At 38.5% G+C, this 15120-nt stretch overlaps 1 protein-coding gene and 1 pseudogene across 1 annotated transcript in view; one reads left to right on the forward strand and one right to left on the reverse strand.

The window, feature by feature from the left end:
• MYH15 (myosin heavy chain 15) overlaps window positions 1-14622 on the reverse strand; it is a 123208-nt gene extending 108586 nt beyond the window's left edge. The window contains 8 exon segments of the mRNA XM_015594958.1: window positions 1893-1985; window positions 3559-3652; window positions 4963-4990; window positions 5529-5685; window positions 7042-7185; window positions 10249-10355; window positions 14340-14488; window positions 14597-14622. Of these exon segments, the coding sequence (XP_015450444.1) occupies window positions 1893-1985; window positions 3559-3652; window positions 4963-4990; window positions 5529-5685; window positions 7042-7185; window positions 10249-10355; window positions 14340-14488; window positions 14597-14622 (798 nt within the window).
• A 154-nt stretch (window positions 14623-14776) lies between these two features.
• On the forward strand, window positions 14777-14890 carry LOC112485269 (annotated as a pseudogene).
• Window positions 14891-15120: the final 230 nt, after the last annotated feature.

Consider the following 15120-nt stretch of genomic DNA (forward strand, 5'->3'; position numbering starts at 1 on the left):
TGCTAGGCACTGCAGATACCACATTAGAAAAATAGATGTGGTCCCCACCTTTCTAGATTCTACATGTAAGCATCTAATGCCAGGGCTCTAATGTAGAAACATTTGACATGTCTTAAAATCAAAAAAAAAAAAAGCTAGTTGTGCCAGAGTAAGAGAAAAGGGGGCAGAAAACAGAGTCTGAAAGGTAGACAGGCACCAGGCACCATCTCTTGGAAGCCATAGGTTCCCAGAAAGCAGTAGGGTTCTAGTATATGTGTGCTCAGGAAATGTTAGGTGGTTTTAAGCAGAGGACTGATGTGATGTGATTTATGTTTCAAAACACCAGTTTGGCAAAAATAATTGATGAGGCTTCTTTCCTTCTTTCTCAATGAAAACCCAAAGACAGGATCTAGTAGGGCAGAAAGGCTGCATGGAGGCAACAGAACCTGCATCAGAATGCCAGATGCAGCCAAAGAGGCAGGCCAGTGGCAGCTAGAGCTTGTAGGATGAGGGTGTTGGTGCTGGGTAGAAGCAGCCTGGTGGAGGTCTGCCCATGCAAGGGAGGAGTCAGAGCAGAACAGCAGCCTGGCAAGGGAAGGAGAGTGGCTACATACAGGGGAATTGAGCAAGGAAGTTAAAAAATGTAGAATAATGGGAGCCACATACACAAACACATGTATATACATGCACATGTATGTATATATATATGCACATGTATGTATATATATGCACATGGACACTTATACACATATACATATATACATAGTACACATATATACATAGTATTAATTGAAAAAAATTGAACCTGGATTCTTTCGAATTCCTTTTCTCTCTTTCCTTCTCTCTTCTTTCCTTTCTTCCTTGCATTCATCTATCTTTGTTTTTCTTCTCTACTTCATTCTCTTTCCAACTTTCTTCTTGGTTTTTTAATTGCTTTTTTCCCTCTTATTTATTTTTCTTTCCATTCAATAGTCTTTTCTTTTCTTTACTCTCTTTCCTTTCTTTTATTCTTTTTCTTTACCTTCTTTTTCCTCCCTCTCTTCCTTTTTTCTTTCTTGCCTCTCTCTCTCTCTCTTTTTTTCCCAGCAGAAAATCCCTTCACATTCTAACAAATCTCAAATCTAGCAGTTGTTTTATGGACCCATATTAGCACCTGCTGTACAGCCAGACATTGCAAGTAGATCTAAAGCCTTGGATTGGAAACTATCCAAATAAACAGGAGGCTATTATTTAATTACACCCAGAGATGCAAACAGGAAGCCTTCTGCAAATTTCCTTGTAAATTATATCGTGGCTCCCTGCCACTCATTCTCGGCATAAAATGAATTTGTGAAATTAGGGTTTGAAATCCAAATCCTTACTCTAACATGGGACTGCTAGTTATCAAAAGCTACTTTAAAAAATAATTTCTTCCCCTCGACCCCACAAAAAAAATCACCAATGAAAATTATGCAGGGGTAGAGGTGGCCATAGGCAGGAATAGAAACACTAATTATAGTGAGTGAATTAGGAAGTGCTTACTAAATTGACTTGTTATAAGGTATATAGAAAATTATGAAGGAGAAAGTACTTTCAACTATTTAAAATGTAAGAAAATATAAAACATTATTAGAATTTGCTGGGTAAGCTTTTTAACTGGAGGTGGAAAGGAATTTGAAACTATTAAGATCAATATTTTCTTACTAAAATTGACAAATACTAGAAGCATCTCAGGTACATATTTTTTATGTAATTTTAATTGTCTTACTGATGAAGTTGGTTAAATTTTTTTGAGGAATTTAATATTATAAACTTTAAACAAAGACCTTCTTTGATATACTAAAAATTTTTTCATACCTATATGCTCAGACATGAGTTTTACCATTTGCTTAAAAATTAAAAACTCCGATATACTGCTCAATCATGTTACTTACAAAACGAGAGGAATTGTCATTTCTCAGGGTCTTGGCATTACCAAATGCTTCCAAGATAAGATTCACTTGCTTGATTTGCTCTTCTAAATTCCCCTGAGATACAGGTAAGAGAAGTACAGCAGATGAAGTTTTTAGTAGAATTCTATAATGTGGCAAGCCCTCCAACCCCGGGTCAAACTCCATTCTTGCTTTGATAACCAGTAGCCAAAGCTGCTTCCAAATTTGGTGATAAAATGTTGTTTTGGAAAGGAAGCTTAGAAAAATAGATGGGTGAGAGACTGACTTAATATATGATGCCCCTATGATTATATGTGGGAACTCATTTATTTGCAGAGTTTCTCTTTTGGTTGGTATTGGCCTGAGTGGGAGAAGAAAATAGATATTTACCAAAGGAAACAACAAATACCATAGTGTTTTTTCAAACTTCATTCCATATATTTACCACCATTGTTAATCTCTCTCTCTTCCCACCTAATCCTTACAGCTGAAATTATATCCTAAGATAATACAGCAGACTCTTGGCATTATTAAATTATGTTTTCATTTGCTACCATTTCTAAGTAATCTAGAAGTCCATATCAAGCAATGACTTATAATGGCATTGGTCTTAAATTTGAATCATGTGTGCTCAGGCTGATGGGCCAAAGCAGGTCATCTACACAGTGTGAGCCTGAACGACCACTCAGCACTCAAATTGCAACATGGCTTTTTGTCTTCCAGTCAGCCTCAAAGGCCCATTTTATGGGAGGAAGCATATAGTACATGAATTTACAAACACTATATCTCTTGTAAGTATTATGAGTAAACTGTCCTTTAAATAAGTAAAAGGGCTATATGAGCAAAAATTTTTATAGAAGTCTTATGTACTAGGTATTGTGTTATATATTCTTATAAGGCTCAATGGCTAGAATAAACAAACAATGCACATTAGCTACATAAAGAAATCAATCAAATTCAGAAATATGGTGGTTGGGAAAGAAATCGGACTAGATTGCTATTTTGATATACTTCTCACTTTGCAAAAACAGCATGAAACACCATAATCAAATTAAAAAAGCAAAATAACAATGTCAGACATGGAAAGATGAGAGGCTCTAACAGGTCAATAAGTCATTGAAAGTAAGCTAAATTTAAAACCCCTAAGGATAAAAACAATTAAATAGAGAGAGAAGGTAAAGTTTTCTAAAACCTGAAATGTGATTAAGCTTGAGGGTACATTCATCAGGCATTTGGGATTTGATCCAGTAGTAAAGGAAACGAACTTCAATTGGCGCATATTTACGGGAGTCTGACAGCTCACAGTAGCTAAAGGGATTCAGAAATGTCAAAAGTGGTCATTCAAGGCACTGATGACCCAAGCCTTTAGGAAAAGTGGCTTAGATCTTAAGTGCCTAATTCTCCAAGTGTCTAATTAATAAAGATTTGACCAGTAAATGCCCCTTGAAGCAGATACAAAACAAATTATGTAGTTTCATGTTTTGTAATTATTGGTTTGAAGCACTTGATGATTCAAAGACGCAAAGAAAAAATGGGAAAAAAGACTTTCCTATAATTTGTAATTGTTTTTTGGTACTTTCTCCCTCCTTTCTCCCCACAAGTGGGAAGGATAGAGTCTCTATGATCAGTAGGGAGGACAACCTCACCTTTTCTGCATATGAACACTTACCGGCTTTTCCCTAGGCTCACCCATGGTTGCTATGGTGGCAAAATACTGGATAATATGTTTGGTGTTCACAGTTTTTCCAGCACCAGATTCTCCTCTACGATTGGAAATTCAACGACATGATTAAATGGTTCAAATTATAAATGCAATGAAAGTTAAATAATTTTAATCATACAGGCTAAGGCAAGAAGGGAAAGTTTTATGGAAAAATGGAACTTAATATGGAACTTGAAAAAGATGCAGACCTTTAATCAGTTGGAAGAAGGGGAAGGACATCTCAGGGTGGAAAAACAGCATTAGCAAAAAATATGGAATAGAGAAAGATCAATGACTTTTATAAAAAAAAAGAAGACTGTTGCTTATGGTCCAGGTAACAAAAAGCTGAAGAGCGCCTCTACAAATTAGAAGTAAGTCCCCTCATAACAAACTATTCAAGAAATTTTCACATATTAAGGCTACCACATGGCCAGGTCCAATCCTCCACCTCCGAATAGGACCTACCGATCATTTCACCAGGCAGTTGGGCTTTTTTCCCTTTGATAACCAGCTAACTTTGTGAAGTGGGGGAGAACACAGCAGTAAATTTATAGCTTCATCGCCCAAAGCACCATAGGATCAAGGCCTGCCTTCATCTATATGAAACTCCAGAACACAGTCTATCCTTTCTGCAAAGGGCTGGACTCTAACTGCTCTTCCAGCTCTAACATTCTGAGATCCTATTTTTTTTTTTTTGAAATGACTGAAGCCGATGAAGAATCCAATACACACGGTGGCATCCTCACTGCATAAGAAGACCAAGGACTTGAGTATTTCACTGCCTCTTGAGAATCAGCCTATTCTGTCAGCCACCATGATGACAATTCCTCTGGCCAGCCAACACACTGACCATTAAAACTAGCATACAATATGGTATCACTGAAGTCCTTTCCTTCCTTCTTTCTCACCCCCTTTCTCTGTTCCTCCGAGCCTCACCATCTTTTAGTTCCCCCAAAATGTACCTTGGCCTGCCCCAATCTGCCTGCCACAACAGCTTGTTATCTGTTCCATGGTCATCCCCATGGACTTTCGGTTTCTCTTAGCGAGTCCAGAGACCTTTTAAAGTGATTATTTGGACAGAAAGCTCTCTCCATCAAGATTATTAACAGCAGCTTGTGTACTGTGGGTTCTAAAACATCTCCTCAAATGATGGAGGCAGCCTAGCTGGCACCACATTTTGAGTAATCACTGACTGAAGTGTTATGAAAATTTCCTGAGTATCTTATTCTTTCCTAGAATGTATTCTGTATCTAAAGAGCAAACAAATTCATAGATGGCAAGTTTATATTTTATTCCTAGTGAAATGTAGGTATCTGTTTTCATTGAGACACTCACCGCTGGCCAAAAAGAAAAAGCAATACAAACACTTACGTGAAGAGTACAGACTGATTCTCTCCATCTACAAAAAAAAGAACAATGTCAGACCATTATTCTGCCAGAGCTTACACATATTGGTATGAACTTAGTCAAAATTTCTTTGATTCCCTTTGAAGTCAGACACAAGGGAAGGAATTTGCTCTATATCCAACTAATGGTTAACTTTATTTATTTATTTATTTTTTTGTTGCTATTTTAAACCTTTTAAGAAGCATAGTGTAATAATAACTACAGACAAACTTCTTTATGCCAGAAAGTCTAGCAGGTACTTTATCGAATAAAAGCGGCCATCAACAGGGGGCTTACTCTGGCCTGGCCACCAGGCCAAATGCCTTCAGTGCATTATCTCACTTAATTTGATGTGTGAGCTAATCGTCCTCACAACCCTAGGAGGTAGGCTCTATTTTGCCCATGTTTTAACCAGAAGAAAAAGGAGACTTCAAGTGATTAGGGAACTGTAAAGGCCAAGCTCTGCTCACAATGCCGACATGCCTCTTAGTGACATAGAGAAAAAGTAGATCAGATATTTTTACCTTTCATTTTGTAGGGCAGCCACTTACTGTGAAGCATATCCTGAAAGGCGTTATCAGCAACAGCGAAGATGTGAGGGGGTGCCTCTGATCGCCTCTTCCCTTTGTAGGCAGCCATGACTTCTTTCTGATACACTGGAAGCCACTTGTAAGGGTTTATGCTCACACAGAAGAGACCAGAATATGTCTGAGGGACGTTCAGAAAAGATTATAGAGAACAGGTTAGAAATACTTCCAGGTTTGTCAGCTCTTTCATTGTCGAATATTTACTTATAAAGGAACGGAAAAGAGGAGAGCTTTTGGATTTTTTCAGAGAAGGCAGTTCTAACAGGAAGAGACAGAACCGGGTTAGTGTAACAATAAAACCTGGAATTACCTTTGATAACTACTAACATGTCAGACAGGATGCTAACTGCAGGCCAGGAGATTTCAGCAGCCAGCTATCAGGCATTTGAGTCCAGAAGCGAATCTGTGCCTCAGCTAGATTAGGAACGTGACGTTTCAGGCACTGAGTGGGAATAGCTCAGGTGGGTCACTCAATCAATGGAATGATTGAATTGTGGCCACAAAAGGTACGTCTATGTCAATCCCCAGAATTATGATGTTATTTAGAAAAAAGGTCTTTGCTGGTGTAATTAAGTTAAGGATCTCAGGTTGATATCTGGGTGGGCCTTAAATCCAGTGGCTAGTGTCCTTGTAAGAGAAGACTATGTGAAGACAGAAGCAGATATTGGAGTGATATAACCACAGGGAAGGTTAATAGTAACCAGAAACTGAAAGAGGCTAGGAATGCCTCTCCCCTAGAGGCTCCAAGAGGAGTGTGAATCTGCTGATTTGATTTTGGAATCTGACCTCTAGAACTGTGACAGAATAAATTTCTGTTGTTTTAAGCCTTCCACTTTGTGGTAATTTTGTTACAGCATCCCAGGGAAACAAATACAGTCGCGCAGCAAATCAGAGAGCCAAGGGGCAAGCTGGCTGCATGTCAAAGCTTCTGTAGTAAATAATGGGTGCCTAGTGCCATCATCTGAGCCTCACCTATTCAGTGCTGGTTTTGCCGTTAGATTCAAAGTAAATCAGAGAATCTCAGCAACCAACCATTACCAATTTAATGAAGATGGAAAATAAATCATTCCATTTATTGAGCACTAACTAGGTAATAAGTTCTAACTACATGCTTTACCTAGATTCTTTTGCTAAATCCTCCAAGCTACCCTGGAGAGACAGGCATTATTTACTGATAAAGTGATGTCAAGAAGATAAGAAGCTTAACAACTAGTAAGTGACAGAGCTGACATTTGGACACTGGTCTATCAGGCTCCAAGTCTCATGCCTTTAGCATGACAACTTGTGGGAAAGGATATTAATACTGACAAAATGGGGAAATGCTAAGATAAGAACACATCCTAGTGGACATTCCTCAAGGATCATTTCCATGTGACTATGCTTAAATTCAACAATATGTTTTCCACCCAAGAGAAGGCTGTGACATCGCCAATATGAGTGCCGACATGATATTTTAGCACTAAAGCAAATTCCGTACATATATCATCCAACGTTCATAGCGCCTCTTCAGGGTACACAGCACAGATGCTTCGTGGAGGTGAGTCAGCATTGCCATGTCTTCAATCATGTCAAACTCTGGAGGATTCATCTGCTGGACTTCCTCCTCCTTGACACATAGACTCTGCACAGAGAAAAATATAAGATATATTTCCCTGTTTTTTCTATGTTCATTTATCTTGCCATGCTTTGGAAAGAACTTCCAGAGTCAAGAAAAAGGTGCCTCATTAGAGGATGGGCCCAGAAGAAGTTAAATCGACCTTAAAGTAAGAAAAAGGTGTTCATCCTGCCCAAGCTTTCTCCTTGCCCAAAGATAAAGTTTTAAAAAGTGTTTTTGTTGAACTAAAACTTTCTAAATTGAGTGCCCTGATCTTGTAGCTCCCACTGACTCTGATTGCCTCTGAGAGTATATGCATCCTATTATACGTGATCTGGCCCCTCTACAGATATCTCAACATATCCTGGAGGTTTAGAAGAAGGAATCTGGAATAAAAAATCAAGGAGGCAGACTCGTCCTTCTACACTGACTTCAAGACCTAGCCACTTTCTCAAAACTTCCCCAACTTTCTCAGCTCATTTTTTGTCTTTTACCATATATACAACCTGTGCTATGTAGACATCATTAACCCTTGTGCATGTTTTAATAATTGACTATGTTAGAATAATTTCCCAGCTATATTGTAAGCACCTTAAGGAGGAGTTTTGGTGTGTCTTCTTCTGTAGTTATTAAAGCACCTATCAAAATGTTAGGGTCATGTGGGTTCTCAATAAATACTGACCTCTTAATTAATATGGGTACGTTACTACTACCGAATAGCTGCTTAGAGTTGCTCTCAAAGTTTTCTAACACCACTTCCTATAGCTCTTTTGTCTTCTGAGTCCCTTCGATTTTCATATTTGAAGGACTCCTGTAAAACATAACCAACGTTCTTCCACAAGTATTACTCTACACCCACTGGCTTTATTGCCTCTGTTAAGACCAATAACGACTGGAAGTATAGTCATGTCTAACATCAGGAGGAGGAAGACTGGAGCCAGGGAGATGCAGAGAGGGGCTGGGGGGAATGAGATCTCCATTATATGGTGGAAGGACAAACAGGGCAAAACAAACCACCTTTATACTCCTCTTTCTACATCATTAACTTACTGCTTTCATGCTTTTCATCCTATGATTTCTTTTGAAAATCATAGTTGTAACTACATTATCTTACCCCTTAAATACTGCTGAAAGACAGCAGTTAGGGAAAATGTGCTCAGAAGAGCAAGCCTCCCATCTGGAGACCTAATAAAATTGAGTTGGATAGCATCAAGAAAGTGAAAAGACAACACACGGATTGGGAGAAAATGCTTGCAAATCATATATCTGGTAAAGGGACTTGTGTCTAGATGTATAAAGAATTTCTTACAAATCAATAGCAAAAGAGAAATAAATCCAAAAAAGGCAAATGGTTTGAAGAGATATTCTCTAAAGAAGATACACGATGACCACTAGAGATGCAAAAAGATGCACTATCATTAGTCATAGGGAAATATAAATAAAAAATCACATTGAAATACTACTTCATACCCACTAGAATGGCTATAATTAAAAAAGATAGATACACGGCAGGGGGCGGGGGAGAAAGAAAAATATCGTCAAAACTAGCACCTAAAGGGATCCATGTCGATGAAAAACTATTGTTGAAAGGCCAAAGGTGTTGACATACATAATAGTTACTAATAAATTAAATTGTGTTGGGAAATTAAAAAAAGATAGATAATAACGTGTCAGTGAGGATAGAGAGAAATTACAACTCTTATACATTGCTGGTGGGGATGTAAAATGATGCAGCCACTTTGGAAAACTTTTTGGCAGTTCCTCGAAATGCTAAACAGGTGAATTACCATATGATCCAGCATTTCGATTCCTAGGTATACACCAAGAGAAATTAAAACATATGTCCATGCAAAACTTGCATATAAGTGTTCATGGCAGCATTATTCATAATAGCCCAAATTCCCCCCTTAATTCTGTTAGCTAGTTGTATAAAATCTACCTAATTTGGGATTTTTTAATGTCTAGATACTGTCAGAAAAGCATATTAAGACACTATAAGTAGTAGTTTATGAGTGGCTTCCAGAAATTTACAACTCAAATGGCAACGCTTTAGAGGATAAATTGTCCAAATACAAAGATAAAGGTGTAAAAAAGATAAACTTTCAGATAATGATTATACCTGTTTGTTACAGGATGTTATAGAATGTTATGCAGTTGGGGCAGAACTGAAGGAGATTGTAGAAGTGAATATGGGCAGGGACTCATCTGTAAAACCTCAAGGAAGTGTTCATCACAGTCAGGCCAAGAATAGGGCCCAGCTCACTGCCATGGGGCTGGCAGGCAACCTGAGGTCAATGGTGTAGGTGACGGTTCTAAGAGTGGGCTGTCTGCTCAGTATCACTCTGCTCCTCTGAATGGCTTGGTGATAGGGAAAAGGGTTTGGAGACTGTTATAGCCTCATTGCACCTTCCCTTTGAGACCCCTTACAGTCTAGTTTATGCTCCAAAATTTGCCCTTTCCTTTTCTTTAAAAGGTCATAAGTGACCCCCTAATTCTGAAATGCAAGGCTTTCTTCAAGCCCTTAATCTTTTTCTGATAGACCATTCCCTCATCTCTTGGCTTCTCTGATAAGGCTTTCTTCAGGCCCTTAATCTTTTTCTGTAGCATTTGACATTACTGATAGACCATTCCCTCATCTCTTGGCTTCTCTGATAGACCATTTGACATTACTGATAGACCATTCCCTCATCTCTTGGCTTCTCTGACACTGTGCTATTCTTATTCGAATGATCTATCTCTTTCTTGATCCTAGAACACAGTTTGCTTCATAGCTCCTTAGGTCATCATTGACTCCAGGAGGCATCTTTAAAAAAAACACTTGAAACTTTGATGAAAGAAGTGGAAAAAGTCATGAGTTCTAGAACCAATTACCTACCACTGGCAATCAGTTTACTATGATTTACTCAATGTTTGCCATTAAATCCTTGATAGGAAGTGGAGGAGCTTCTTAAACATGAATAACTTTTTCAGAGTGTATCAGAGGCTTTTCCTACTCCAAGTTTTTAATTAAACTATTAGTGAAAAGACATTTGATTATTGAATTAAATTGAAAACCTAGTCATTCCTGAGATGACATAAAGATTCCTTTACCTTTCCATCTGTTGTCTCAACAATTATTTTGCCATCATCTCCACTTCCTTTAAACGTGGCCTCAACATAAGCGTTCTTGCCATCAGGAATCCAGCATTTCTTCTTCTCTATAGAGGAAAAAAATGTGGATCATAACTATAGTACTTGTATGCAATATATGTCAGACAGTTTCATACTTATAGATATTATCCTGTTTCTGCTAATTCTGCTTGTTGACTTGGAATCACCAATATAGGTAATTGTAAAATTAGAGAAAATCGTAAAGGGTCATCCTGAAGATACACTCACACAATGACTCTGTAGGAACAAGAAACATTTCAGCAAACAGAGATTGGGAACATCATAGGCCATTTTGCTACAAGAAAGTTACCTGTCAAAACCTTAACCACTCCTCCCAATCCCAACATTTACCTCCTACACACAACTCCAGGTCTTGGATATGTGCATTGGTACTCTGACCCTTCCCAGATCTCCTCCAAAAAACTTCACTCAGAAAGGTCTGGTTATAACTAAATGAAAATTTAGGTTAGTGTTCGTGTCTGTTCTTCAGGGTTTCTTTAGACCTTATTTATAATTTTGGAATGAAAGCCTGATAAGAGAATTATATAGTAGAATTGGAGGAAGGAGGATTGAGGAGAAAGAATATAGGTTACCTTTGTCATGAAACATAACTGGTTCGTGTTATTTTTTTCCCATATATTATTTTTCTCTCCTCAGACTCCTCATTCCCTGACCCATCGCTAAGGAAAGCAGCTCTCCACATTCAACAAAGGGTTTCTGATTAAATGAGCCAGAACTCTTATGAACACCTAAGGCAGCTTCTCTGACCTCTCCTTCTCAAGAACCTTCTCAACTTCTCTCCCACCTAAGGCAAATAGCCAGGGAAGATGAATAAGAAACATACATTTAAAGGAAAGCGAGTCTTACCAAAAGCTCACAAAAATCCCTTGTCACAGCTCCTCAAGTAGATAACAGGAAGGGGAGAGGAAAGCATTTGGTGGGGAGAGGAAAAATATGAACCCGTGGCTAGGAGATGCACACAGGTTCAGAGAAAGCCTGCTGCAACCACTGATGGTAACACCAACTTTGTCACCACCACCCTAATACGTGAATCACAAAAGCGCGAGAGGCCTCATTGCTGCCAGACAGGGCTCCCACCAGATGCTCTCTCCAGAGGTTGGGAGATGGACCTGGGGACAGAGTGTGTAAGAAGGAGGTGAATTTGGGGCACATTCACCCGCCTTCTTCCACCATGCTTGTCTCTGCAAAGAATTTTGTTGCTCACCATCTTGACATCACCATTTACACTGGCTCCTTTCCCCATTTCCCTGATTACAACCAATTTGCCACTAAAACTGCTAGGCAAGAGGATTTCTGTATTCTTATCTGACTGATTTTGCATTTACTCCTACTTGTCTTTTGCATTCTAAATACTGAGTTTGCATTGTATTTATTCTTTTGGTCTCATTTTGCAAAACTGGATTTTGCTTTGTGTCATGTCTATGAAAATAGGCTTGTTTATGAAAAGCACCCATTTCACCCACATTTTGTGTATTTAAGGCAAATACACCGCATTTAAAACTAAACGTTATCACTTGAAAAAAAAAAACATGGATATCACCTGGCACAGATTCCCCTACCCACCCCCCCACCCCCGCCTTTTTTTAGAAAAGGAACCTGAGAAAAGAGATTAAGAGAGATGTCCGTAGACACACAGCTCATTAGTGGCAGTCATTAGAATACTGACTAGGAATTAGATCATCTACCTCCTTAAATCAGAGCCCTTCCTTTACAACATGCTTCCTCTATCTTACATGCTCAGCCTTTTTTCCTCCAAATTTTCTCTCAAGGACTGGATTTAACACCTGCCTCATGATTAGCAATTTCTTTCGTCACCCCTGGAAACAGTGAGAGAGAAGAATTTTTGGAAACCCTTTCCTATCTAAGGCCCAGCCCCTAATGGGGATGTTTTTGAAGATGAAGTAAATGAACTCAGCTAACTTAATTTTTTGCATTCATGAATAATTGCAGAGACAGATATGTAGACAGCAATGGATCTGAGTCAGGCCACCTGGATTTTATTTCTGGCTTTGCTAGTAACAAGATATAAAGAATGGCCTCATATTTTTGGGCCTTAGTTTTTTCATCTGTAAATTCAGGCGGTTTGCCCATACAATTTCATATATTTAGGTGATTAAATATCTTTTCCAATATAAAGGTAGCATGTTTATTGGAGAAAACTTAAACAGTAGAGGAATGTATAAAGAATTTTTTTTTAAATCACCAGTGATGGAACTCAGAGATAACACTTTTAACTATCTGAAGCATTTCTTTCAAGTCTTTTTTCTATAATACTGCTCAAAATTGGAGTAATAGTATATTTAGTTTTGTAGTTATTTTAGGTAGATTATTTACCTGTCCTAATATAAAAATCACCTAGATTTGGCTTTGGAATGATGTCTTTATCTCTAACATACTTCCTTTCTGATACCCAGCAATTATAATAATTGTATTATAATAATGCATTGTATTTGTTCTTCACATTTATTGTCTCATTTGGTCCTCATGGAAGAAAGTAGGCAGAGCAAGGATTAGTATCCCATTTGGCAGAATGAGGAAACCAAGGCACAGTAAGGAGAAGTGATTTGCTCTAATTACACAGCTAGAGAGGATCAAGGACAGGGAATTTGAACCCAAGACTACATGTCAAATACCCTTATCACACTGCTTTTGGTTAGCCCAAGACCAAAAAAAATATTCTATTGTCCACTAGCCCAGGAGGATGAAAAACTGTAGGTGAGTCTCTTTCTGCTGCTAGTGCATTTCTATGAAGAAGAATTATTTGGCCAAAAATTAAAAAATAAAAATAAATAATAATAATAATAAATTATGTGGTCAATATATTTTAAGTAATTATTTACAGTGCTGAGTCTACTAAATGTATCATCCAATTATCTCTAATGCTTTGGCCCGATTTTGACTTTCTCCCTGGCACAAATCCAGTCTTGTCCCTTGTTATCTAAACCACCTGCGATAAGCGTCTGCATGACCGGTTCTGACCTCGGGGATAGTTCTGTTATTGTATTTTATTTGATGGATTATAATTAGCTACTCTAAAATCCAATCACAGTAATGAAACCCAACGACTTGAAACTGGGAACTGATCCAGGGCCAGTCTATGATGGAAATATAATGTCCTACATAACTGGCTTGAATTCTAATTGGTCATATTAAAGCCTAATGTTGACTAATTCTGAGTACTAGAACAATATTCAGTCTGTATTTATGGTGCACTGTTGAATAATTTTAGAATTAAGATATGGAGGTGGCTTGGTGCTAGATCACACTGTGAATCTGACTCCAAATTTCCAATTAACTGAAATTCGGAAAATGGCCAAGAGAGAGGGGAAAATATATGATTTATTTAGAGATTTTCATGTAGCACTTAGCCTTTATCTCAAGGCTAAATCCTCATTAACCTTTGTTTTTCCCTGTAACTACCAAGAAATTATTAATCAGGAGGAGCAAGTCTCCCAATTATCTTTTGTTAGTGTTGGCTGAGTGACCCTGCTGACCTAGAAGACAGCCAGAGGGCAAAGTTCCAACATTAGTAAATTCTGAAGAAGATCAGAGACGACTTCTATTTCTCCTGCCTTCCTCAGTCTTTTCCTTATTTCTCATTTACAGTGTACAAACTCCAGCTACAGTCTAAGCCTCAGGCCCCTCTCTCTGCTATAGCATTCACTGACAACTAAGAGACTTCTGAGAAAGCCTTTATCTGGGGCTACTACTGGGGGTGTCTGCATTATAATATCACTTCCTGGAAGAGTAAACTTTTCTTGGCACCAAGCCAGGAGAGCATGGGCTTGGGCTGCCTCCCAGGTCCTCCCTTATTCTCTGCAAGCCTCCATTCCTACCCTGGACACTCTGAGTTCCTCTATTGCTCGGTCAGAGATTCATAGAGGCAGATTACATCCCAAGCAAATAAGTTAGACTCCAGACCTGGCGACTCTTCTCAACCAATCAAATATCTCAGTTGCCACCTGGAATCAGTAAAATAAAGTGACACTAGCAGCCACTACAAGTCTTACCATCCAAGGCCGTAGCCTGTAACGGAAGGAGCTCCACTTCACTTGTTCTGAGGAAGGTTGCAGCCTCTCCAAGCTCTGACAGATCCATCCTTCTTAAAGTGATCCACCCAAAAAGGCTTAGGCCTAAAAGTGAGCTGAAAGGATTCACTCTGCAGAAGATAGGTACAGGGGGAAAAGGGGAAATGAGGCAACAGGCATTAAAAAGAAACCATTCACTATAGATGGACTAAAAAGTGTTACGTCTTCTTTTTAACTACCTCTCTTCTTCCTCTTTCTCTGCCATGTCTCAAGTTTATGACAAAATTGGACTCCAGGACATCTGACTCTGGCGGGGCCAACTTGTCCACTAGGCACAGAAGGCAAAGTGCCTAGGGCCCAGATATCCTTAGGAGCCCATGAAAATATTTTAATTTTAATGTCTTTTAAAATCAGAAGAAGTCTACGGCTACCCTGAACAAGCCTGATCCCATCTGATCTCGGAAGCTAAGCAGGGTCAGGCCTGGTTAGTACTTGGATGGGAGACCACCTAGGAAGACCAGGTGCTGTAGGCATAAAAAATAAAAAAATAAAAAAATAAGGGATTGTAAACTGACAAGGTCCTTGCAATCTGTGAGGTCAAGGATTGTCTCGCATTAAAAAAAAAAAAGAAAGAAGAAAGAGTAAAATTAGAAGAAAAAAATGGTATTATATATAATAATGAATCAAGCCTGCATTTTATTAATTAGTCTTTATACCAGCACAGTTGTAAAATCTGATTTTTAACATTTTTGTGAAGAATGAG

This window comes from Pteropus alecto, unplaced genomic scaffold (assembly GCF_000325575.1).
Source record: "Pteropus alecto unplaced genomic scaffold, ASM32557v1 scaffold270, whole genome shotgun sequence".
Classification (NCBI taxonomy): domain Eukaryota; kingdom Metazoa; phylum Chordata; class Mammalia; order Chiroptera; family Pteropodidae; genus Pteropus; species Pteropus alecto.